Here is a 27377-nt window from a genome sequence, read left to right on the forward strand (position 1 = left end):
CTCATGAACAAATAAAGCGAGTTGGGTCTCACACGATCGCTGTTTCCGGAATCCATGTTGATTCCTACATAGTAGATTCTGGTTTTCCAAAAAAACATGATACTCGAGCAAAAAACATGTTCTAAAATTCTACAACAGATCGACGTCCGAGATATAGGTCTATAGTTTCGCGCATCTGCTCGACGACCCTTCTTGAAGACTGGGACTACCTGTGCTCTTTTCCAATCATTTGGAACCCTCCGTTCCTCTAGAGACTTGCGGTACACGGCTGTTAGAAGGGGGGCAAGTTCTTTCGCGTACTCTATGTAGAATCGAATTGGTATCCCGTCAGGTCCAGTGGACTTTCCTCTGTTGAGTGATTCCAGTTGCTTTTCTATTCCTTGGACACTTATTTCGATGTCAGCCATTTTTTCGTTTGTGCGAGGATTTAGAGAAGGAACTGCAGTGCGGTCTTCCTCTGTGAAACAGCTTTGGAAAAAGGTGTTTAGTATTTCAGCTTTACGCGTGTCATCCTCTGTTTCAATGCCATCATCATCCCGGAGTGTCTGGATATGCTGTTTCGAGCCACTTACTGATTTAACGTAAGACCAGAACTTCCTAGGATTTTCTGTCACGTCGGTACGTAGAATTTTACTTTCGAATTCACTGAACGCTTCACGCATAGCCCTCCTTACGCTAACTTTGACATCGTTTAGCTTCTGTTTGTCTGAGAGGTTTTGGCTGCGTTTAAACCTGGAGTGAAGCTCTCTTTGCTTTCGCAGCAGTTTCCTAACTTTGTTGTTGTACCACGGTGGGTTTTTCCCGTCCCTCACAGTTTTACTCGGCACGTACCTGTCTAAAACGAATTTTACGACTGCCTTGAACTTTTTCCATAAACACTCAACATTGTCAGTGTCGGAACAGAAATTTTCGTTTTGATCTGTTAGGTAGTCTGAAATCTGCCTCCTATTACTCTTGCTAAACAGATAAACCTTCCTCCCTTTTTTATATTCCTATTAACTTCCATATTCAGGGATGCTGCAACGGCCTTATGATCACTGATTCCCTGTTCTGCACTTACAGAGTCAAAAAGTTCGGGTCTGTTTGTTATCAGTAGGTCCAAGATGTTATCTCCACGAGTCGGTTATCTGTTTAATTGCTCGAGCTAACTTTCGGATAGTGCACTCAGTATAATGTCACTTGATGCTCTGTCCCTACCACCCGTCCTAAACGTCTGAGTGTCCCAGTCTATATCTGGTAAATTGAAATCTCCACCAAAGACTATAACATGCTGAGAAAATTTATGTGAAATGTATTCCAAATTTTCTCTCAGTTGTTCTGCCACTAATGCTGCTGAGTCGGGAGGCCGGTAAGAAGAGCCAATTATTAACCTAGCTCGGTTGTTGAGTGTAACCTCCACCCATAATAATTCACAGGAACTATCCACTTCTACTTCTCTACAGGATAAACTACTACTGACAGCGACGAACACTCCACCACCGGTTGCATGCAATCTATCCTTTCTAAATACCGTCTGTACCTTTGTAAAAATTTCGGCAGAATTTATCCCTGGCTTCAGCCAGCTTTCAGTACCTATAACGATTTCAGCTTCGGTGCATTCTATCAGCGCTTGAAGTTCCAGTACTTTACCAATGCAGCTTCGACAGTTGACAATTACAATACCGATTGCTGCTTGGTCCCCGCATGTCCTGACTTTGCCCTGCACCCGTTGAGGCTGTTGCCCTTTCTGTACTTGCCCAAGGCTATCTAACCTAGCATTTCCGTGTAGCAACTGGGTGCTTGTTGCTAGTGCTTACTCAGCCAATGGCCACATTTCTGTAGCCAGAGGCGGGAGAAGGTACTACACTACTGGCCATTAAAATTGCTACACCAAGAAGAAATGCAGATGATAAACAGGTATTCATTAGACAAATATATTATATTAGAACTGACACGTGATTACATTTTTACGAAATGTGGGTGCATAGGTCCTGAGAAATCAATACCCAGAACTACCACCTCTGGCCGTATTAACGACCTTGATACGCCTGGGAATTGAGTCAAACAGAGATTGGATTGCGTGTACAGGTACAGCTGCCCATGCAGCTTCTACATGATACCACAGTTCATCAAGAGTAGTGACTGGCGTATTGTGATGAGCCAGTTGCTCGGCCACCATTGACCAGACGTTTTCAATTGGTGAGAGATCTGGAGAATGTGCTGGCCAAGGCAGCAGTCGAACATTTTCTGTATCCAGTAAGGCCCATACAGGACCTGCAACATGCGGTCGTGCATTATCCTGCTGAAATGTAGGGTTTCACAGGGTTCGAATGAAGGGTAGAGCCATGGGTCATAACACATCTGAAATGTAACGTCCACTGTTCAAAGTGCCGTCAATGCGAACAAGAGGTGACAGAGACATGTAACCAATGGCACCCCATACCATCATGCCGGGTGATACGCCAGTATGGCGAAGACGAATACACGCTTCCAATTTGCATTCACCGCAATGTCGCCAAACACGGATGCGACCATCATGATGCTGTAAACAGAACCTGGATTCATCCGAAAAAATGACATTTTACCATTCAAGCACCCAGGTTTATCGTTGAGTACACCATTACAGGCACTCCTGTGATGCAGCGTCAAGGGTAACCGCAGCCATGGTCTCTGAGCTGATAGTCCATGCTGCTGCAAATGATGTCGAACTATTCGTGCAGATGGTTGTTGTCTTGCAAACATCCCCATCTGTTGACTCAGGGATCGAGATGTGGCTGAACGATCTGTTAAAGCCATGCAGATAAGATGCCTGTCATCTCGACTTCTAGTGATACGCGGCCGTTGGGATCCAGCACGGCATTCCGTATTATCCTCGTGAACCCACCGATTCCATATTCTGCTAACAGTCGTTAGATTTCGACCAACGTGAGCAGCAATGTCACGATACGATAAACCACAATCGTGATAGGTTACAATCCGACCTTTATCAAAGCCGAAAACGTGATGGTACGCATTTCTCCTCCTTACACGAGGTATCACATCAACGTTTCACCAGGCAACGCAGGTGAACTGCTGTTTGTATATGAGAAATCGGTTGGAAACTTTCCTCATGTCAGCACGTTTTAGGTGTCACCACCGGCGCAAACCTTGTGTGAATGCTTTGAAAACCTAATCATTTGCATATCACAGCATCTTCTTCTTGTCTGTTAAATTTTGCATCTGTAGCAAGTCATCTTCATGGTGTAGCAATTTTAATGGCCAGTAGTGTACTCATACGCGACTCTAATGCACATGCGCATGAGCCCACTCGTAACTGATCAAACGAATCTGATGTAAACAATTGTGATGTCACGCTCATCGGAGGTAATTATTGTTATGACGCACTGCATAGTCTTCCTAAAGCCTTTGACACATTATGCTGTTGGTAGACACTTGTATGAGCACTGTGTTTTGTTGTTGTATATGGTGTATTTCCTTCGCAATTTAAGTTTTATTTTAGTTTTTTTTTCTCTCGTTCATGTTTTATTGCTGCGGTATTATGCTGCAGTAGCGGTATACAGTAATATCCTTTGTTAGAGTATCAGTTCCTACCAATAAAAATTACATAAATTTAACTGGAAACTAAAACAATGAACGACTTCCCGGGTTTTTCCCGGATGAAAGAATTGCCCGGTTTTTCCCGTATCTCCCGGGTTGTATACACAGTGTATTTAAGACATGTAATAAATGCACAGGAAGTTCATCCTGCTACTTCACATTTGTATGTGATAAAAGCTCTGCTGGCATCCCATAACATTAATAAACTCCAAGTTGTCATGGGGAAGCTTAGCTATTACGTCAAATTCATTAAAACTGCTGCACAAATTGCGGCTCCACTGACCTGGCTGTGCCAGAAAAATGTTCCTAATTATGGGTATGAGCTGATGTACAGGTCCACTGCCCCGAAAATGTGCACCATGGGTGGCCATGCAGTTTGAAAGGCATTCCTTTTCTATCCTGCATGGCACAGGTGGACTATTTACCGTCACATGCTCCGGTAGGTATACCAAACCACTTGAAAGGAACTCCTGTTCCTAAAAGCCCACAATAGACTGAGTTCATAAAGTACTAACAAGTACGGGATGTAGCCTCACCACCTCCACTGTGGTGGAGGGGGAAAGAATAGGTCCAGAGACTGGTATGTTTTTGGGATGAGTACAGCAGTACAGCTTTGCGCCACAGTATATGCAGCTGAGGAAAGCCAATTTACTAGTAAGTATCCCCATTAGTTAGGGACACAGCCATTCTGGTGCCCATCAGTGCCTCTGGAGGATCTGAGGGTGGCACATCGTGATGTAGGCAGTGTTAATTGCAGTGATGGACCCCTTGCTCCATGGTGACTATCACATTGAACATCTGTTATCCTCTATTGTCGACCATAATGCCCTGTGTACACTTGGGTTTTTGGCTGAATGTGTGGACCACAAATGACAGCAGGCACGATAATAAAGCAGAGTGAATGGGGGAGGAGCCTGCACTGCTGGATGCTGGTCAGACAAGGTACGTGGTCAGCGCCTTTGCAAAATCTCAGGCGTGCTACATCCATTGACAGTAGTGGACTGGTATGTGGTCAGGAAGTTGGTAAATACATCCCTCGAGTTCGCCGATATCAAGAATTTTTTCATCTGCAGCTTAAATGTCCTGACAAATTACTCCGTTTCAGAAATGGATGCTGGGTGAAACGGTCAGATGCTTGTCACTGATACGCCTATAAAAATCCCAAAATGCCGAAGCTGTAAATTGTTGGCCATTGTCAGAAACCAATGTAGCTGGGGCCCATTCTATAGCAAGATAGTAGATGAGGCCAGGGCTGTGGGCCTGGAGGATGTTGTTGACATCTACTCTACATATGAGAAATTTAAACTGGCTTCAATAACCAACAAGAACACTGCTCCCTGGAAAGGGTCAGTGAAAATTGTGTGTTCTCTTCGCCACGGGTAGTGAGGGCGGGGCCACGTGTTCGCGTATGGAGAATGTTATTGGATGGGCCCTACAGAACTTAAGCACTGCCGAATGCTTCAAAGAGATGTGTGCCGAAAAATTTGTAGCACGACCTAAGGTAAGTTCAAACTAATGTTTGAAACTTTCACACAATGCATCCAGTTCCATGAATGGAATCACATTAGAAATTAGATCCACTTGATCCTGAATTTGTGAACCAAAAAACACGAAAGTGTCAAGATGAAAAGTGTTAGTAGTTGTCCAAGAATTGACTACAAGCAAGGTACTTGCCAACCTATGTTTTTGTATTTAGCTTGCACCATGATTTGAGCCCACAGTGGGATCAACTGGTCATTTTATGTCACTGCTTTGCGCCACAGTATATGCAACTGAGGAAAGCCAATTTACTAGTATCTCCATTAGTTAGGGACACAGCCATGCTGGTGCCCAATTGGAATTCCGCCATCACCTTGTCAACGTTCAGAGGCAGCATAATACACTGCATCCCATCTGCCGTTGCCCTGGCAATGGTAGGATACTGCATAGCATGGTAGGAGCTGAAGTTGACACCCATCGGCCACAGCACACACTCAGGAGGTGTCCTGACTTGTGGCAAGCAAATCAGATGATGTCACGGTACGGAGACTGATGCCGGTGATGATGAGGGTTGCACTCTGGACATGATTTGATGGCATGACTTGTGCTGGGGAACTCATGCAGTGATGAGGAAAATCACTCAGGAACCATCACTCACTTTCAGACATGTTGATGGCAAACTAATCACTTTCGTCTTTGCACCTCATAATCCAGGGCCAGGTGGATGATAACGTCCCAAATTAAATAATCTGCACACCATAATTTTGACAGGAGCTAAGTCTTGTAAATCAGTAGCCCATGCAGATAGAATTGTTTACTTTGCTTAACATGCTGATTGAACTTGAGTCTGGCTGCAAAGACATGCATTTGGCAACCGTAGTATTTAATCAGGAAACTGAAAACTTCAGAAAACTTCAAATTACGGGGGCCAAGAGTGGGCGTAATTTTTTCCCCACTTTGTGCAATTTACTACTACACAACAGTAACAGTACACAATAGCATTCAGGATCATCAATTTGACTTGCTTGCAGTGCAGTTTGAAACACTGTAAACATACCTCCCAACCCTCACTTGCCTACTTGAAGGAAGCAAATGGTAGAGAGGGAGGTGCGGAAACAGCAGCTGCCACCTGTTGTTGATTTTGGAGAAACTGTAAAAGCAACGTATGCTGTCCCTGCTGCTGCTACAACTTGATGAACTCAGGATCCATGGTTTGCTACACAAAACAGCATGATGAACAAGTTCCTCATCGCCAGTTTTCTATTCTTCATCGCAAAGTCAGACTGTTTATTGTCACTTGCTCTGGTGGGTACACCAAACTGCAGGGAACAAACACATGTTCCTATAAGCTTGCAATAGATTGAGTTCACAAACTGAAAGAAACAATAACGTGTCTGGGACGAAGTGAAGTTAGCATAGAAATACAACAGTTCCAATCAGTAACGACTTGAGAGCAGAAAACAAACTAGGTCAACTTGGCTGTACAATGGCACGACACAAACAGTAACGAAGTATAGCAAGCAATGCACCAAGCCGTGAGCATGGGCCACAGGCTCAGTGACAAACAGTCGCCACCTTGTGCATATCTGGGTGGTGGCTCCCCTTACATTGGTGGCCTGCAGCCACTGCTCGCAGCCTTGGTACATCTGACACGCCATGTCCATGCTAAGCACGAAATCTGAATCACTGTCAGAGGGAGTGAGTTGCTAGTATTTCAGCCACAGTTCTACAGATCAAACCTCTCAATACAATGTATGGTGGGTAAACACAAAGAAGGTATTTTGTACAGTTTACAATAAAATAAAATTTATTTAATCTTAATGCATCACAAATTTATCACACTCAAGGGTCATCACTTTGTGATTGAAGAAGCTTTGGTATTTACTGAACGTTTCCACACATGAAATTATGAATTATTACAAATGAGTAGATGATTATGAACATTTGAAACTGTAACTTACACTCCAACATGAAGATTTTAATATTAATAGCCTTTATCAAAGTCTACAACATTTAGTAGTGGCTTGTTGTTTTTATACTTCTCATAATTTTCCATAAATCGTCTGACAATGTCTTTGGCACGGGTAATACCAGATACATGAGGTGTAACAGTTACCTGCAAAAAATCATTACTCTCAGTATAGTTTTCACAGTTTTGGTTATTCAGTTAATTGATTAAATGTCAAAAATTTGCTTGACAGTGTACCTTTGTTACACAAACATTTAAAACAGGAAATACTGTTCTGAAACCTGTTAATAAAATACGAATGTCTGTTAAAATGAGGCTATGGCGGAACTTTACCATGGTCTGTACATTCTCATTGGCAAATATCACTCCTAATGCAAAACACAAACTGAAGGGATAAAAGCCACAGGAGCACACACAAATATATTATAAAAAATTCAGCATTTTCATATGTTCAAATGGAATACATAAAATGACTCCTCGCAAAGAGTTATGTGCAGAAAAAACCATTTTGTAATACAAGCATGGTATTAGCTGAAGCTATAGTTCTCAAAATAACCATCACACTGTTTTCTTCATTGTGTACATAAGGGATTTTCCTATGTCTATGTGCTTCACCAGTTTTCGGTAGATATCAAAGGATGTATTATGAGACATAAGAAATTATTCAGATCATTAAGGGAATTCAGTCATGGGAAAAGTGAGATAAAAGTAGGAGAACATGAAGTGGGGCTAAAGTAGTAAAAGGGGAAGCCACCCAGTAGAATCCAGCACAATTTCATCATTGCTAACGTTGGTTTAAGAAACATGAAAGAGGGTTATATACATGAAAGAGACTTGGCGACACCAGAAGGTTTCAGATATATAATGTCAGATAGATATTTTGAAACCATATCTTAACTGTATGTCATCTCCTGGGACGGATGTGGAATCTGATCATTATTTATTGATTATGAACTTCAGAGCAAAACTGAAAAAAACTGAAGAAAGGTAGGAAATTAAGAAGATGGAAGTGGAATAAACAGAAAGAATGAATGGATGTGAAGAATTTCAAAGGGAGCATCAGGCAATGATTGGCCGAAACAGGGGAAAGGAAAACAATAAAAAACAAATGGGTAGCTTTGAGAGATGAAATAGTGAAGGTAGCAAGTGATCAAACAGGCAAAAAGACAACACCCAGTAGAAATCCTTGGATAATGAACCAACTACTGAATATGCTGATGAAAGGTAAATATATCAAATTGGGAAAACAGACATCCGATAAAGAAAATTGACAGAAAGGTCACAATGACAAAGCATGAATGTCTAGAGGAGAAACACAAAGCTTTAGAAGGATACATGACTATGGGAAATGTATCTGTTAACTACAGGAAAATTAAAGAAGCCTTTGGAGAAAAGGGAAGTAGCTATTTGAATGTCAGGAGCTCAGATGGTAATCCAGTACTAAGCAAAGAAGGGAAAGCTGACAGGTGGAAGGGATATGTGGAAGTGTAATACAAAAGGAAATAAACCTGAAGAAAATAGTATGGAGAAGGAAGAGGAAATACATGGAGGTGAGATACTGTGAGAAGAATTTGACAGAGCACTGAAAGACCTAAGTTGGATCAAGACATCTAGAGTAGGTGACAATTCTTAAAATTACTAAGAACTTGGGAGAACATACCATGACAAAGCTATTGTATCTGGTATACTAGGTATGAGAAAGGTGTAACACCCTCAGACTTCCAGAAGATTGTAATAACCCCAATTATAAGAAATGCAGGTTCTAATAGGTGTGAATCTGATTGAAGCATCTGTCTAATATACCACAGCTGCAAAACACAGACATGAATTATAGTGAGTACTGACCCTACAACTTATCTTAGAACATAGGTTGAAGAAAAGCAAACCCATATTTATGGTACTTCTAGATTCTGAGAAAGCTTTTGACCATGTGGACTGGACTACACTCTTTGAAATTTTGAAGGTGGCACAAATAATATAATGGAAGGTTATTTACAATTTGTACAGAAACCAGGCTGCAGTTATAAGGTTCAAAGGACATGGAAGGGAAGCAGTAGTGGAGAAAGGAATGAGACATGGTTAGAGCCAATTCCCATGCTATCAAGCTATGCACTGAACAAGCTGTGTAGGAAATTGAGAAGAATTTTGGAATGAAAACTGAAGTTCAGTCAGAAGAAATTAAAACTTTGAGGTTTGCTGAAAAACTGTAAATCGGTCACATATGACAAATCACTTAGATCAGTTGAACGGAATGGATAGTGTATTTAAAAAAAAGATGAATATCAATAAAAGTAAAACAATGGTAATGGAATGTAGTCAAATTACATCAAGCACTGCTGAGGGAATTAGGTAAGTATGAAGCACGAATAGTAGTAAATGAGTTTTATTTGGACAGAATAATAACATGATAGCGAATGCATAGGTGACATATAATGCAGACTGGCAACAGTTTGAAAAACATTTAGGAAAAAGAGTAATGTATTAACACTGAATATAAATTTAAGTGTTATGAACCCTTTTCTGAAGGTATTTGTCTGGAGTGTAGTCTTGTACAGAAGGGAAACATGGATGTGAACATATGTGGATAGATCTGATAACTAACGAAATGGCACTGAATCAAATTGGGGGGAAAATATATTTATGGCACAACATGACTAAAAGATAGATTTAGTTGATATGACATATCCAGAAGCATCAAAGTATTGTCAATTTGGTAATAGCAGAAAGAGTGTGTGTGTGTGTGTGTGTGTGTGTGTGTGTGTGTGTGTGTGTGTGTGTGTGTGTGAGAGAGAGAGAGAGAGAGAGAGAGAGAGAGAGAGAGAGAGAGAGCGGGGGGGGGGGGGATAAAATTTGTAGAGGGAGAGCAGGACTTGACTATAGTAAGCAGGTTCAAATGGATATAGGTGATTTAGTTATGCAGAGATGAAGTAGTCTGCACATGACAGACTATTGTGTAGAGTTGCATCAGACCAGTCTTAGGATTGAAGACCACATCATCAGCGTGAAAGGAACAAATACCGTGGAACCTCACATAGCGAGCATAATTCATTTCAGAAACTTACGCATAGTATGAAATACTTGTCAAGCAAAACAATTTATCCCACATAATTAAGGTAAAACTGGATAATGCGTTCCATGCAGAAAAAGTACTATAAGTTTTATCTTACTCATGCCATTTACTCAAAGGAAATTTTACATACAATATTACATACTTTATTATTCATGATACATAACTAATTCTTTTTCACTAGAAAGCCATCTGTAGTCATTTGTTTCTGCCGAAGCTTCAACACTTGGCGAAAATGAGAAACATCATTATCGTCAAATAAATTTGCAGTGAACGTAGACACTGCTTTATTGGGGTGACGATTTTCAATGTACGAAGCAACCAATTCCTATGCTTTCAGCATTTCTCTTATTGCACCAGAAGATTGCTGTTTTTCTGTTACCACCTCCTCCGCCACCGCCTCCTCCTCCTCCTCCTCTGAACTCATTTCCACAACTTCCTGCAACACACTGCAACTCCATAAGCTCTTCAATGGTCATTCCTTGGCAGTGATCTTCCCCAAACTCATCAATATCATTGTTATCCACTTCTAGTCCCATGCTCTTAGCCAAAGACACAATCTCGTTGAGTACAGGCTCCACAACTACTGACTCAAATGCCTTAGAGTCACATTCAAGAACGCACTCCAGCAAAAGCTTCTTCCAAGCAGAAGTGAAAGTTCTCTTGGTAACCCTTTCTCACGCCTTTTCAAACATCTTGATGCAGGCAACGATGCTGAAGTGATATTTCCAGCACTCCCTGGCAGTGAGATCGGAAGTTTCAATCAACACGAAACAATGCTCGAAGAGTGCTTTAGTGTAGAGCTTCTGAACATTAGAAATAATCTGCTGGTCCATAGGCTGGAGTAATAGAGTGGTGCTGGGAGACAGAAATTGGATCTTGGTGAACTGAAATTTTTCAAGGAGGTGGTCTTGTTGTCATGGAGAATGGGCAGGTGTGTTGTCCATAGCAAGCAAGACATGGAGGGGCAGATTCATCTCAAGCAAATATTTTTTCACCGAAGGACCAAACACTTCATTGATCCAAGCACAAAAAGGATCAGGTGTCACCCAAGCCTTGTTGGACCTCCACATCACATTTAACCTGCTCTTCTGGACTTTACACTTCTTGAAGACTTATGAAGTTTCTAAATTGTAAACCAGCAGCAGTTTAATTTTCAAATCACTATTTGTACTGGCACAGAATATTAGCACGAGACAGTCTTTCATTGGCTTGTGACTGGGCAATGCATTCTGATCTGCTGTTATAAAGGTACACTTTGGCATCTCTTTCCAGACTAGACCCCACTCACCATAATTAAAAACCTGTTGTGGCAGATAACCTCATAATCTATGAGCTCCTTGAAGTTGCTTATGACGTTCTCTACTGCATTTGTGTCAGAGATGGCTGCTTCGCTGTGCCTCACAATGCTGTGGATGCCGGTTCTTCTCTTAAGGTTCTTGAATCACACACAGCTTCCCTTAAACACTTCTTCAGCAGTTGATGATCCTGGCATCTTCGAGGTCGGCAAAAATCATTCTCGCCTTCTCACAAACGATTTCTCATTAATAGTAGTCCCTTGCAATTGCTTTTCATTTATCCATATGAGGAGCAACCTTTCGACATCATCCAGAATACAAAACCATTGTTTAGATACTCTTGTCACTTCCTTTGAAGCATCTATTTCCTTAAACTTGTTATCGTTCTTGTTCTTGAGGATAGTGCTAACAGTTGATGTGGACCGATCGTACGTGCACGTTAAATCAGCAACGCTCACACCACATTCAAATTTTTAATTGATTTTGCATTTCATTTCTAAGGTAATTTTCTTTCTCTTATGGTCATCTTCTTGCAGATTTATCCCCGGGGATATTGCGACAAAGGTTATTAAAATCTGCACACAAAAAACACTGTGTGATCACAAGTTTAGAAAAATGTGTTATCAAGCTGCACTAAGATGGTAGCAGAAAGAGCACTAAACCCAGAATACAGTATATACTAAAGACATTGCTCATATGCCACTGCTGATGATGAAAGATGTTCATATTGTTGAACGTTTCCGCTGCAGCACGTGAATGGTTGGTGATGTCACACAAAATTATCATCATGTGAAACATTGCTCATTAAGTGAGTAATTTTTTTTACAATTTGTTTTGCTCATTGTGTGAATTGCACGTTATGGGAGGTGCTCGTTAAGCGAGGTTCAACTGTAGTGTGAAGGGAACAAATAAAAATATCTCAGTGGAGAATCCGAAGCTTTTGTCATTGCCAATACTTGTAGCCTCCCTACTCTTAAAGTCCTGTATAATTCTTTAAAGCATAGTTGAAATGGGGGAAAACAAAAACCGTTGCTTAATAAGATTCACTAACTAGAGTGCTTATCATGGGTTTTGTACATGTATTATAAACAAAGAAGGCAATGGCCTGATGTTAGTTCTCAAGTTATTACCTTAATGATCATTCCATTTAATCATAGTAAAGTCAATTTTGTGCAGGTATCAAAATCATGACCTGTTATATGCGGTTCTGTGAACATTTTATGACAGATGATTTTCAATTTATCCAATGGGAAATTGAATTCACTTCCTGTGAACATGGTTGGTGCAATGAAACTGGTAGAAAACAAATAATAAATTTGTAGAGCTGATGTCAAACATCAGTTCCTCAAACTACAGATAACTAAAAAGTAGAGCATTTTTCCTAAACAGGTTGCAGCTCAAGGTAAAGCTAAATTTCTACTAGTTTGGCATACAACAGCATCCAGAATATGAACATAGAAAAGTTCAAATTAAATGAGAAATTTCAAAAAATATTGAATTGCAGATTTTAATAGACACCTTTGAAAATGACATGGCATTCTCTGCATGAGATGGCTAAAGTAATTGAACTCATTACCGAGAAAGATCTGTGAAGGAGTCAAAGAACTATACAAGGCTGTTGACTGGACGAAGTGTGTGTCCACAACACATCCCACGCATGCTCTACAGGATTTGGATCCAGAAACCACACTTGCTAGTCCACACATTGGAATTATTTACTTTTGAGATATCCACATGAGAAGCTCAATTCAGATGGCCATTATTGTCCATGAAGAGCAAGTTTAAATCAACAGCACATCTTCGCCAATGCATTGCCCATGTACACCTTGTGTAAGTGATACTACTGCCATCTGTATATGTGCATATTGCTATCCGATGACTTCTATCACCTCAGTGTAATTGGGCTCCTCTCTGCACTACCGTGAGTGTAACACACACAGCCAGGATGTCTGGCAGACAACTTCTTTGAATCTCCTTTACAAAGTTTGTTTGGTAACTGTATCAATGAGGCAGCTGTAATGTCTGCAGACTATTGTCTAAGACATTACTGGATTTTACTGTGTAACTGTGACCAAATTTTATTTGTGTTGCAGAATGGTTACTCTTGATGGATGTTTCATTAACCTACGTAGTACATTTCCCATCTCCTTAAACTATCAGTGAAACCTTGACTTTGTAGTAATTTAACACTACTGAGAATGATGCTTGTGTCTATTTCTAGGTATCTGAAAACTCTAGCTTCAAAAAATGGGCCAAGATGTGGTGCAAAAAACACGCGCACACACACACACACACACACACACACACACACTATATTGCAGTTTTAAAGAATATAACACCACATCTAATTTATTTTGACCATTCATAGTCAGTATCTTTGGTTATAGGGTGAAATCAGTAATTGTTTTGTAACTTAAATCCTATTATTGACTTATAAACAAATATACATTCTGTACTAATTATACACATTTGGAGGCACGACTAATAGCATTCTTAAAGGATTTATTTGGCTCTATTCAGAAACATGTTAACAAATCCAGCCCTTCATTAATACCGAAGTAATTAACAGTTTTTTCAAAACTATTGTTGAAATTTAAACAAATAATTTGGCCTAACTCTTGTAGTGGAAGAAACTGTTAAAAAGAACCAATTTTTTGATGTGTACAGTTAATTGAATGAGTTAAGTTTTAATCATAATTTCTGTAAAGTAAACATCAAACAATGTGTCGTTTCAGTACCTATTATTGTGAGGATATATAAGGTCCCAATTTTTGGTCCTGAGACAGTCAGTCCAGGGCCACATTTCAGACAAGAAACCTGTGTTGGTTAGATCAACAACAATGCATCAACTTAACTGTGAAATAAATGTAACACAATTAGGCTGTGTGTTAAAACAATGACATTGTCTGTTTCCATACGTACCACTTTTATTCTTCAAGAAATGTGAACACTGTGGTTAGGCTTTTACTGCGCATAGATGTTCAGCAGGAAACTATTATAGCAGTATGTGGATATTTTCCTGCAGACTATTAATGAGGCTTATCGAAAGTTAAACAATAGTACACTGGCCATATTAAATGTGTATATGGGGAGGGGGGGATTGTGAACAGTGAAAGTAAAAAACTGTGACATGCAAATGTGCACCTGTTGACTACATCATTTAAAGAAGTCCGTGTTTGACTTCCACCCCTCATTTTTCAGCCAGTATAGTAATGCAGTACATCGACACTGAGGACAACAAACGAAAAAAAAAAGCAGGCAAACCATCACAAACTGCCTCTGCGAAGATAGATGAAAAACTCTGATAGCCTAATATCAGCTCCAATTCTGACAATATTACTTGGGTAAAAACAGTTTCCAACAATTACACAAAAATCAATTTATAATAACAACTTGTTTGAAGTATCTTTAAAACTGTTATCATGCACGCATGCGCGCGCCCACACACACACACACACACACACACACACACACACACACACACACACACACTCTGATAAAAATGTTAGTAACTAAATTATACCTGTGGCATTTTCCAAAGTGGATTATCTGGTGGCAATGGCTCTTTCTCAAAGACATCAAGGATCGCTGCTGACAGCCACTTATTTTCTAATGCTGTTACCAGATCCTCTTCTTTCACCACTGATGCTCTTCCAATATTGATAAAAACAGTTTCCTTTGAAGCACAGTTCTTCAATAAATCTGCATTAAGAAGTCCCGTAGTCTGAGGTGTGGAAGGTAATACATTTATGACATAGTCACACTTCTGCAAAAACTCCGGTAAATCTTCCACTTTTCTGAAAATTGTAATTTTTTGTGAACAAACTGTAACACTGAAATGCTAAAAATTAATTCAAAACAAATCAGTGCATAATGATCTACATACAATTATACAAGGACACACAGCTAAGGTAGGCCATCTCAAATACAACCACAACAAGCAAATATATCAAGGTGCAGATTTCACTAAGTTATAGCACACAATATGGCAATTTTTTTGACATATAAAGGTCACTTTTGATGTTTATAACTGTTGCATTATAATACCATTTTTTAAACTGGCATTGGAAAGAACCTTTGAAGATAATCTCAGTACCATACCGTGTGTACGCGACTATAAGACAATCTCTCTTCGATGAAACTCCTTGAGGAATTTTAACTGTCTGACCAATCAAAATCAAAAACTGTTTTATTGAACTAAATCATTTATCTCTAAAGTTATCATTATATCTATTCTAAACTTAGGCCATTTTAGATTGTCTACATTTTGGTATTCCAAGGAGAAGTAAAATAAACAAAAATTAGTGGTTTACATTAATTAGTTCATCACTTCCTTTCATTCTTACTAGCTAAGTGAATAGTTTGTGGTACTAATGTTTTTAATCACCATCACCAACATGTTTCTCATCATCTTCATTTGCAAGCCTCTTGCCATTTCTTTTTTCCTGGCACCCCTCCTACGTATGTCATCTTTTGAGACATCCATAGCATTGAATATGCAACACTTTTTAATATTTCTGTAGAAGAATAATAATGAAATTTAGTGTCGAGATTATATCTTAGCTATTCAGATATTTTTTTTCAGGGTTACTGTGCATTATGTTGATGTGATGAATCTGCAAGACATTTCTCTGAGCTTAAACATAAGATTTCTAAAAAAACTGAATACGATCTGTAATAGTTCTTTTTTTCTTATCTTAACAGTAAAACCAAATCAAACAAGCCATTTAGCCAAAATAGACCAGCTAAAAAACACATTGTTATAAGGGGAAATCAAGAAGTTTCCATTTGAAGGTCGTACAGTCCAGAATTTCGGAATCTGTATGCCAAACAGGCAAAATCACCTTGAGCACTGAGGCAACCATCCCACTGACACACCAAGTTGAAGATCTAATTTGGTAAAACACAGTCTCTTACTGCTTCAAGAAGTCTGTAACTATCTGCTGCACATCCATGTCAGACATGAATTGCCAACCCTCTATGACTTTAAAGGACTGAGAGCATAGAGAATGTGGGGGGAGATCAGGACTATAGGGTGTGTGCTCGAGTGTCTCCCACTTGAGTCGGCGTAGCTTCTGCGTTACAACATTTACAATATGGGGATGTGCATTATGCACGGAACTTTGTGCACAATTCCCACAAAATTGGTTTTCGACAAACATGCTGCCCCACACACCTTCTTCATTCTCCAATGGATATCTACCACTCTTTGTCCTTCGGCAGCCAAGAAAAGAATAACAGCACACTGGTCCTCTTTGGATGTGTCTGGTAATAACACTGCCACAGCTTATGATTCCACATCTTCCGCCTGCACATCGGAAAGACATGAATGCCACACTAATCCCTTGCCTACATGTTGATGCTAATATACCCACACTGGAGTCGTATTGCATATAAGCTACAGCAATGCACTCAAACGGAAATTTGCTAATTGGCCCTTATATTATCACACACTTATCTGAAACTAGAGTTACTAATTGCTCAGATGTGCAAACGCAGGACCCAGCTGTAAAACTGGTCTAGCACAAAACTTGAACTCTTTTCTGCTTTGTCTACCAGCATGTTACATTATTATTGTATAGTGTAACAATAAAACATTGAAAATTGAAAGGAAATATGATATGGTGTGATTTATTACAGCTGTGAGGCCAAATAGTGGTATCACTTGGTATTTACATACTATGTATGCGACTGTCAGGTGCAGAAATCTACCTAATATTTGCTATTCATGAATTTCTGACCCTCATAGAAAAAAATACATGAAAGCAAATTCTCCTACAGAATATGTAACGACTGACAAGTAACTCTTTCCTTTTTGGGAGTGTTGCTCATTTCAACACTATTTGTCTTAAAACCCAAAGAAATTTGTAATAAGGTAGGTGCAACAGCAGAATAGAGAAATTTTTATTTACACACATTTGAGATGTATGTAGGAATACGGTCTGACGATTCAGGCAATCTAATCATCTTTCAGGTGCTCTCAAATGTCTAGTCACTCATATATAGACTCAAGGAGAAACACAACCATTGGTAACGAACATACCCATATCCCACTAGCCAGAACCTTGATCGACTTGAAACTGACTTTAGTGGGAATATTATGCAAAATAAATGTGAAATGCCTGCAGAGCTCCTGTCCAATAGGATGCTGAGTTCAAGTTTGCATATTTCAATGAGAAAAATGGTGTTTTACATTCCAAGGTAATCTCGCTGTTTAATTCTAACATGTGTAATGCAAAGTGTTGACAACATACAGGAAGATACAAGTGGCTGTAAAAAACTGACTTTCGGCAACTGGACTAAGGAAGAATTGGATATGTGGGAACATCTACGCAACAAATATAGTGTTGGGCACAAAACAAGCAGAAGGCCCCTTGCTGCATTCTAATTTTCAAATGTCTGTACATTAAATTCTTATGTCACTTACAAAATGAACACCACTAAAAAGACACAAAGAACAGTATTTCTCAAGGAGCTTAAAACTAACATATCCTGGAAAATGTTTTCAGGAAATCGGTAATAGCTGTATAACCCATGTTATTAGTGTGTATGAAGTTGATTCTGATGGGTAGAAGTATAGAAGTAATGTATCAGCAGCAACCGGAGGAGCAACAAAAACATGAGAAGAGCTCTGCCAACACTGCAGAAATGAAGAGGTGTCACATCTGTCCTAGCACAAACATTAACTAGTGTTCACGATACTGTGCTGCTGGCAATGGAAGTGTGTGTAAAATGCTTTCCAACATTGCATGCAAAAAAATATTTAGTGAACTGAAGTATTTTGATGCTTCAAAATGTTTTGCACTATAATGCTGATACACAGCTACCTTTATTTAGCACAAAATAATGCCATTAAATGATGATAAGTAAATAATGTCTGTACTTAAGGAATTAACCATTTTTATAATTTGTTTTCGATATTGCAGTGCCTGTGTTATTCTGATGACGACATACTGTGGCGACCACAGAAATTGTGACTTCATCTAATAATTTGTTTTTATCGATGAGCAATTGTTTTTATTACCTAAAATCAATAATTTCTTTAGATAAAATTAATTTTTTTGCAGGAATATAATTTAAAATATAAACACAAACATGAGATGACCTCATCCAAGTATAGAACAGCAAAGAAAGAACAGAGGGCCAAGGTTTTGGAAGATCAGTCACTGGTAAGCTCAATGCTGAAATTTGTTGCCCTTCAATGCCAGCATGAAGCATTCAAGAAGCACCAGACAAAAATGACATGGAAGACGATGTGAAATTATCCAAGTCCGGAAGTCAATTTGTCTTAATGGCCTTTCCCTGTTCCAGAACCCTAACAGTTGACTTAAAATAGGGAGTGAAGCACTGTGAAACAGAGATGGATCACTTTCTTCTTTTAACAGATAATATAATAAGGATATGACAAAAGGTACTAATCCACAGTTAACACCTGACTGATTCTATATCAAGCAACCAAATGGTGAGAAAATTCTGACAACCTGGGTGGAATACTCAACTGAAAACCAAAGTTTCTGTTGTTTTTGCTGTAACCACTTCAGCTCAGACTCAAGTTTGAACAGTACATTTCAATTTTTTTACTGGTTTTCAAGATTGAAGGAAACTTAGTCCAACAGTTTACAACCATGAAACCTTGGAGCAACTTAAAAAAAAAAAAGAAGTAGAAGAAGAAGAAAGAAAGAAAGAAAGAAAGAAACCTTAAGAACAAGTCAAACTGCCAATGGAACAACTGATAATATCACCCAGACCGTATCTAAAACAGAAAAAGGAAAAGGTGAAATATTTTAAAAAGGCTGCTAGATGTCACTATGTTTTGGGCTGAATAAAATCTGTCATTGTGTGGACACAGAGAGCATATTCTGCAGAAAACAGGAAATTTTCTGCAGCTGATTAGACAGTTATTTAAATATGAAGCTGTACTATGGGAAGACTTGATCAAACCAGACCAGACCAGACCATAGAGTCACAGATGGATAAAACATTTACAAGCTATTTATCCCTCACTACACAAAATGAAATAATCTCACTTCACACAGGTATAAAATCAGTGAAATCATTTGTTATGTTCACATAGAAAACAAAGAAGTTAAAGTAAAGGAGTCATTTCTAGGTTATTCTAATGGGAAGAAAGCCGTTAACAGAAGATATTTTACAAGTTACTGAACAGGATGGCCTGGATATGACAATGTGCCTGTGATAAAGATATGACAATGCTTATACAATGTTGGAGTGCATTCTGGAGTTCAAAAATGAATTTGTAAACTTAATCCTAAGGCATTGTTTTACCTTAACCAAATCACACTTTCAATCTGCGCAGATTACACACTTCAGCAATAGTTCCATTATGCGTGATTTTTTTGTTTTTGGAACCTTAGACAGCTTGTACATGTTATACTCAGCTTCTACCAATAGATGGATGATCCTTCTGAAAAATACTGGATTTACAATTAAGAGATTCTCAAGTACATGATCGAGTGCGCACTATGAAGCTGTTACACTTGTGTTTCAGCAATTTAAAAGATTATTGGTGCTGTGGAGGAACTGATTCTTTGGAAGCCATAGAAACCAGAGGAGTTGTTATAAGTCAACCATGTTCAGAAGTACACTACTGGCCATTAAAATTGCTACACCACGAAGATGACGTGCTAAGGATGCAAAATTTAACCGACAGGAAGATGATGCTGTGATATGCAAATGATTAGCTTTTCAAAGCATTCACACAAGGTTGGCGCCACTGGCGCACCTACAACGTGCTGACATGAGGAAAGTTTCCAACCGATTTCTCATACACAAACAGCAGTTGACAGGCGTTCGCTGGTGAAATGTTGTTCTGATGGCTCGTGTAAGGAGGAGAAATGTCTACCATCATGTTTCCGACTTTGATAAAGGTCGGATTGTAGCCTACCGTGATTGCGGTTTACCGTATCGCGACATTGCTGCTCGCATTAGTCGAGATCCAACGACCGTTAGCAGAATATGGAATCGGTGGGTTGGGTTCAGGAGGGTAATACAGAACGCCGTGCTGGATCCCAACGGCCTTGTATCACTATCAGTCGAGATGACAGGCATCTTATCCGCATGGGTGTAATGGATCGTGCAGCCACGTCTCGATCCCTGAGTCAACAGATGGGGACGTTTGCAAGACAACAACCATCTGCACGAACAGTTCGACGACATTTGCAGCAGCATGGACTATCAGCTCGGAGACTATGGCTGCGGTTACCCTTGACGCCGCATCACAGGCAGGAGCACCTGCGATGGTGTACTCAACGACGAACCTGGGTGCACGAATGGCAAAACGTCATTTTTTCGGATGAATCCAGGTTCTGTTTACAGCATCACGATGGTCGCATCCGTGTTTGGCGACATCGCGGTGAATGCACATTGGAAGCATGTATTCGTCATCACCATACTGGCGTATCACCCGGCGTGATGGTATGGGTTGCCACTGGTTACATGTCTCGGTCACCTCTTGTTCGCATTAACGGCACTTTGAACAGTGGACGTTACATTTCAAATGTGTTATGACCCGTGGCTCTACCCTTCATTCAATCCCTGCAAAACCCTACATTTCAGCAGGATAATGCACGACCACATGTTGCAGGTCCTGTACGGGCCTTTCTGGATACAGAACAGCACATTTTACAGATCTCTCACCAATTGAAAACGTCTGGTCAATGGTGGCCGAGCAATGTGCTCATCACAATACACCAGTCACTACTCTTGATGAACTGTGGTATCGTGTTGAAGCTGCATGGGCAGCTGTACATGTACACGCCATCCAAGCTCTGTTTGACTCAATGCCCAGGCGTATCAAGGCCATTATTATGGCCAGAGGTGGTTTTTCTGGTTACCGATTTCTCACGATCTATGCACCCAAAAAGCGTGAAAATGTAATCACATGTCAGTTCTAGTATAATATATTTGTCCAATGAATACCCGTTTATCATCTGTATTTCTTCTTGGTGTAGCAGTTGTAATCGCCAGTAGTGTATTTACAGATTCCTGGAGTCAGCTTCAGAATTTGTATTACTAAGATGAGAAGTGTAATGCTCTTTTTGTAGGACAAGAGGTATTATCTTGTTGACAAAGCACTTCAATTCCTGCAGGACACATGTGACAACATAGGCATTCCTGTGGAAAAAAGTAGAACTGTCAAGAAGAATAAAATGATGCCTGGAAAGAATGCTGCACACAAGATTCTGACTTCGCACCAGGATCTGAGGAGGTTAATGGTAGAGTTGATCGATGGGTTTCTGCAAGAAATTGATATACTTTGCAAACCATGGAATGTATATCAGATCATTTTGCTGTTTGAGAATCCAGAAATCTGATTAAAGCCTCATAAACTGAACTTCTCAAGACCATAAAAAGTGTAACTGGTAATTATGATAAGATTTCTGAAGCTCATATCATTGCAGAAATTCCATGCCTGACAAGGGAACCTCCCCATCGCACCCCACTCAGAATTAGTTATAAGTTGGTACCTTGGATAGGCCTTGAAAAACTGAACACAGATCAATCGAGAAAACAGGAAGAAGTTGTGTGGAACTATGAAAAAATAAGCAAAATATACAAACAGAGTAGTCCATGAGTAAGATAGGCAACATCCAGGTGGGTGTAAACCCACGACCGCAGTGGTCCCGTGGTTAGTGTGTGCAGCTGCGGAAGGATAGGTCCTTGGTTCAAGTCTTCCCTCAGGAGAAAATTTTATTTTTTATTTTCAGACAATTATCAAAGTTCAGGCACTCACGTATACAACTTCGCTCTCCAAAATTCCAGGACATGTTCAGATTTGCTTGGACATATGCAGGATTTGACGGTCTACACACGGAAAAATTTGAAAACGTTAAAAACATATGTTTTGACAGAGCACAGGGGAAACTGTGCGACTGTGAAACTGTTGCATTCATTTGTTGCAATTTATGTAACAAACTCTTATGTTTTCACACTTTTTTGGGAGTGATTATCACATCCACAAGAAAACCTAAATTGGGCAAGGTAGAAGAATCTTTTTACCCATTCACCAAGTGTACAAGTTAGGTGGGTCGACAACATATTCCTGTCATGTGACGCACATGCCGTCACCAGTGTCGTATAGAATATATCAGACGTGTTTTCCTATGGAGGAATCGGTTGACCTATGACCTTGCAATCAAATGTTTTCGGTTTCCATTGGACAGGCACGTCCTTTCGGCTACTAATCGCACGGTTTTGCGGTGCGATTGCAAAACACAGACACTAAACTTATTAGACTGAACAGAGACGTCAATGAACGAATGGACAGATCATAACTTTGCAAAAATAAAGAAAGTAAACTTTACACTCAAAGGAAGATTTGAACCAAGTACCTGTCGTTTCGCAGTTGCTCACGCTAACCACGGGACCACGGCGCTCTTCAACTCGGACTCTCCTAGATGTCGCCTATCTTGCACATGGACTACTCAGTTTGTATATTTTGCTTAGTTTTTTCATAGTTCCACACAGCGTCTTCCTGTTTTCTCCATTGATCTGTGTTCAGTTTTTCAAGGCCTATCCACTGTGCCAACTTATAACTAAATCTGAGGGGGGGTGCGATGGGGAGGTTCCCTTGTGAGATGATTTCTGCAAATTCACCAAAGTTCCAATAGAAGAATCTCTTGGTTGGACAGCTTTAAGATTCTTACAGTTTGTCAGTGAATATGAATTTTCAGAACATGCTTCCAACATAATTTTGGAATTAAGGTGTTTCTCAACTTTGTGTGTTTGGGTAGTGTCATGTTGGAGGAGCTATGTCCACAACAGGCCAAGTGCCAATATCTGGTTTGTGAACTGAAAATAGTGTATCACTTTAGATGAAGCAATTTCATAATTTGTTAGAAGGTTAGAAAGAAGAGATTCTAAGGTATATGTTAGTCACCTATCGCTAAGATCTTTCATTATTTGCACCACTTATGATAATTAATTAAACTATAAAACTGCACCAGATGGCAAATCACCTAGCTATTGTGTGTGTGGAGGAGAGGGGGGAGGGGAGGGGAGGGGAGGGGAGGGGAGGGGAGGGGAGGGGAGGAGGAGCAAGTTAAAACACTGCAACAGATGGCACATCACCTAGCAATACCACTGTTTATGAATGTCTCTCCATCTAGATGTGAGTATAATATTACATAAAATATAACAGTAATATTACAAAGACATAGAATAAAATGATACATAAATTGTAATATTAACAGGAACACTTCATAACAGCACATGTGCTAAAAGAAGCTTGTTGTGAACTATATTTTGCGATTCCTTAAAACAGTAAAACTAATTGAAAGCATCAGTTACGTCACAGGAGTAAAATCATTCCATCATAAGTGTGCTTAAATATGAAAGCAAAATTTAACCTCGTTACCTGCCAAGACGAACTGAAGCTAAGATCTGGACAAAACAAGAAATAACTGAAAAACTAAATCGTAAAAACAAACTTAATCAAGATCTATTTACAGCTCATCTAAAGTCAAAATTTAACTTTTTTAATGTGTAACTATGCTACTATATTCATAGATATATATTTGGCATACCAGTCAATACGTATGTAGAATTCACAAAAACAAAGTTGAAAACTCAATGAAAGCACCAACACTGCACTCAAAAACAAAAACCAGAGATTGTTTCACCATTTCAATTCTACAGGAGTAAAAACTCTTATTACCAATATATTGTTCACAACTGAAGAAGCAGATTTACTAAATAAATGCCTAAAATATACCATGAACCATTATTTCACAACACATTTATAAAACACCTGGTAGCTACAACAAAAGTAGCTACTGATATGGCGAAACTACCCAAACATGAACAAAGTGAGATAACCGCAGAATCAACCAAAATCACAGACGTAAAAACAGGAAAAAGCTAAATAAAATGACACTGAATTACATGGCACAAATACCAAATTAATATCACAAAATGACTACACTGTTCAACTGCAAAACTTTTTACAGAATAACATCATTGCACAAACACAACATAACCCATCCAACAAATATAATGCTCAAACTAGTAAAACAATAAAAAATTGTAATGCAATTTTCACTGAGTATAAAAGAAATCATACACAGTCATGAATCTATGCACACCACAACCGAAAAAACACAAAGACCACATCCTAAATTGTCCAGTAATAAATTGTACAGACAGCCCAACAGATAAACTAAGTAAAAAGCTGAACATATTATTAAGAAATTATACACATGTAAAAGGAAAGACTTTATAGAAAGCTCATGAACACTAGCCCATAAAAAAAAATCTTATATAAATCCTCCAAGCAGGCAAGTTCATCTCTTTTGATATAAGAAATTTATATACAAACATACCAGTAGTTGAGACAACTGAAATAATAAGACAACCTTCTCAGATAAAGAAAGACAGATAAAGAAAGGCAACCCCCGTTGAAACTTAAGAAATCATAAAATTACTACAGCTTACTCTACCACAAATTATTTTGAATTTGATAAGAAAACACACACACAAAGATGGGATAACAATGGGAAATTGCATTAGCAGGTACTGTCGCAGATACATTTTGCAAGGCACTAGAAGAAAAATTTGTTGCCTTCAATTCTCCAGTTTTTCAACAAAATTATCTACTTCTATTGGTATATAGGCAATACATTACTACTAATAAATGGAGATGACAAGGATATCTAGACAATTCACCAGCAATTAATCAGAACTAAAATTCACAATAGAAACAGAAAACAACAAATCCATCAATTTCTAAAAAAAAGCAATGATAGTAACCAACACAAATTTGAAATTTACAGAAAACCTACTACTACAGCCATCATCATCATCATCATCATCATCATCATCAATAAAAATTCATGCCACCCAAAGTCACATAAATATGCATACTTTGAATTCTACATCTACATCCATACTCCGCAAGCCACCTGTTCAATAGAATCATAAATTTACCACTGGAAGAACAAGCAATAAACACTAAAATACATAGCACACAGAAATAATTTCAATGTAGATATAGTTATCAAAATCAACAAAGACCAGACCTAAAGCAGACAACATACATAAAGAATGAGATTTTCACTCTGCAGCGGAGTGTGCGCTGGTTTTTGTTTTTGAGTGCAGTGTTGGTGCTTTCATTGAGTTTTCAACTTTGTTTTTGTGAATTCTACATACGTATTGACTGGTATGCCAAATATATATCTATGAATATAGTAGCATAGTTACACATTAAAAAAGTTAAATTTTGACTTTAGATGAGCTGTAAATAGATCTTGATTAAGTTTGTTTTTACGATTTAGTTTTTCAGTTATTTCTTGTTTTGTCCAGATCTTAGCTTCAGTTCGTCTTGGCAGGTAACGAGGTTAAATTCTTAACATACATAAAGACATAACACTGAAAAGAGATGACGAAACTAAATCCAAACTGACATATGTACCGGCAACATAGACAGGTAACATATCACACAAAATAAACAACTTGTTAAAATAAACAGAAATGCAACTAGCAATTCTCACTACCAATCATTTACAAACAAGGTTGTGATCAGGAAAAAGTGACATCCCTATCTGTTCTAATCCAGGGGTATACATAATTTCCTGCAGTGACTGCAATAGTCTTATGTACATTGGACAAACAGGACAAAGTTTTAATATAAGATTTACAGAGCATACTAGAGAGTGTGAAAAATAAAAATCATAGAGCAAACATAATCCAAAACGCTATAAAATTTTTACATAGGGTACCAAAAGATCAAATCATGAACACTTTGGAAGAACTGCACACACAAATAGATCTCCAAATGACATCCTACACAAACAGAAGAACCTCAAACATGAAAATTATGAGGAAAACTTAACTGACATAATACAAAGAGAAATGGAATGAACACAAAATCATAAACAAAAAACGACACACAATGTTAAGAACGCACATGTACATAATGCACAGTACCTCTGACAAAAAACACCTCTGACTACCTAAGATATAGTTTACTTTTGCAGAGCATCACTGGAATGATCTCTCATTTTAAAACTGTAAAAAAATAACATTTTTAGCTCTTTCATTATAGATTTAGTTTAGATCCTGGCTAGGCAGAAAATATCCATTGGTCCTGCATAGATATTGAAGGTTTCTTCAACTTTCCCAGAGAATGAGGGCAAGGTCTCTGTGATAAAGCCACTCACTGTAAAGCTGTCAGAGGTGAGCTTTGAAAGGTCTATTTATGACAACATATATTACTTGATGTTGTGAAGTCATGCCACCTAGAATTATCATCAGATATGTTCCTTCTTTGATATCATAGCTTGAACTTCTTGGGTGAGGGGTGTCCTGAAAGGATCCACAGTCAGCATTTTCCATCTGTTAAGCAAAGGGCCTGTTATTCTGTTCCAAATAACTTTCAACCAATCTATCATCATCTATCTCTTTTCTTGGTGGGGTGTAAATCTAGCTCGCATCTGCAGTAAAATACTGCACATTAACTCTGGGTAAGCTACATGAGCTTGAGTGACTCGGCAGCCAGACCACCTATGGATTTTCTGACTACAAGCATGCAGACTAACTTAGGCAAACAAACACAAGCAAAGTGTCCTCCTCAGGACCAGATGGCTAAAAAACTGAGACCTTCAGTTCTTGCTTGCCAATTAAACATAGAATGAATTAGCTGAGCTAGAAGTGAATGTCAAGGAAATCCATGCATCAAGCAAATATGATCTTCGTAAACAAGGAAGGAATATGGCTTGGAGCTTACTGGATTAACTTACCACTACATTGATGGTGCTGCTACTTACCTTACAGCTAACACTGATCATGCACACCCAATCTCGGCAAATGCAGCTGATGAAATTCACAATGTTTCAATAAAGCTTGAAGAGCTCACTATCTTTACTATCTATAAACCACCTAATGTATAGTGGCCACCAAATGTTCCAACAATTAGTGTCCACCCACCAATATATGCTGGTGATTTTAACAGCCACCATGAGCAGTGGAAGTA

The 27377-nt window shown here is 39.0% G+C and overlaps 1 protein-coding gene across 2 annotated transcripts in view; it reads right to left on the reverse strand.

Moving 5' to 3' along the window:
- Positions 1-6844: 6844 nt before the first annotated feature.
- Positions 6845-27377, reverse strand: part of LOC126248128 (glyoxylate/hydroxypyruvate reductase A-like) — a 539820-nt gene continuing 519287 nt past the window's right edge. For both annotated transcript variants that reach the window (XM_049948814.1, XM_049948813.1), the window contains exons 6-7: positions 14913-15186; positions 6845-7171 (exon numbers count right to left, since the gene is read on the reverse strand). In XM_049948814.1, the coding sequence (XP_049804771.1) occupies positions 7040-7171; positions 14913-15186 (406 nt within the window). In that variant the 3' untranslated portion in view covers positions 6845-7039. The remainder of the gene's footprint in view (positions 7172-14912; positions 15187-27377) is intronic.

This window comes from Schistocerca nitens, chromosome 3 (genome assembly GCF_023898315.1).
Source record: "Schistocerca nitens isolate TAMUIC-IGC-003100 chromosome 3, iqSchNite1.1, whole genome shotgun sequence".
In the NCBI taxonomy this organism is placed as follows: domain Eukaryota; kingdom Metazoa; phylum Arthropoda; class Insecta; order Orthoptera; family Acrididae; genus Schistocerca; species Schistocerca nitens.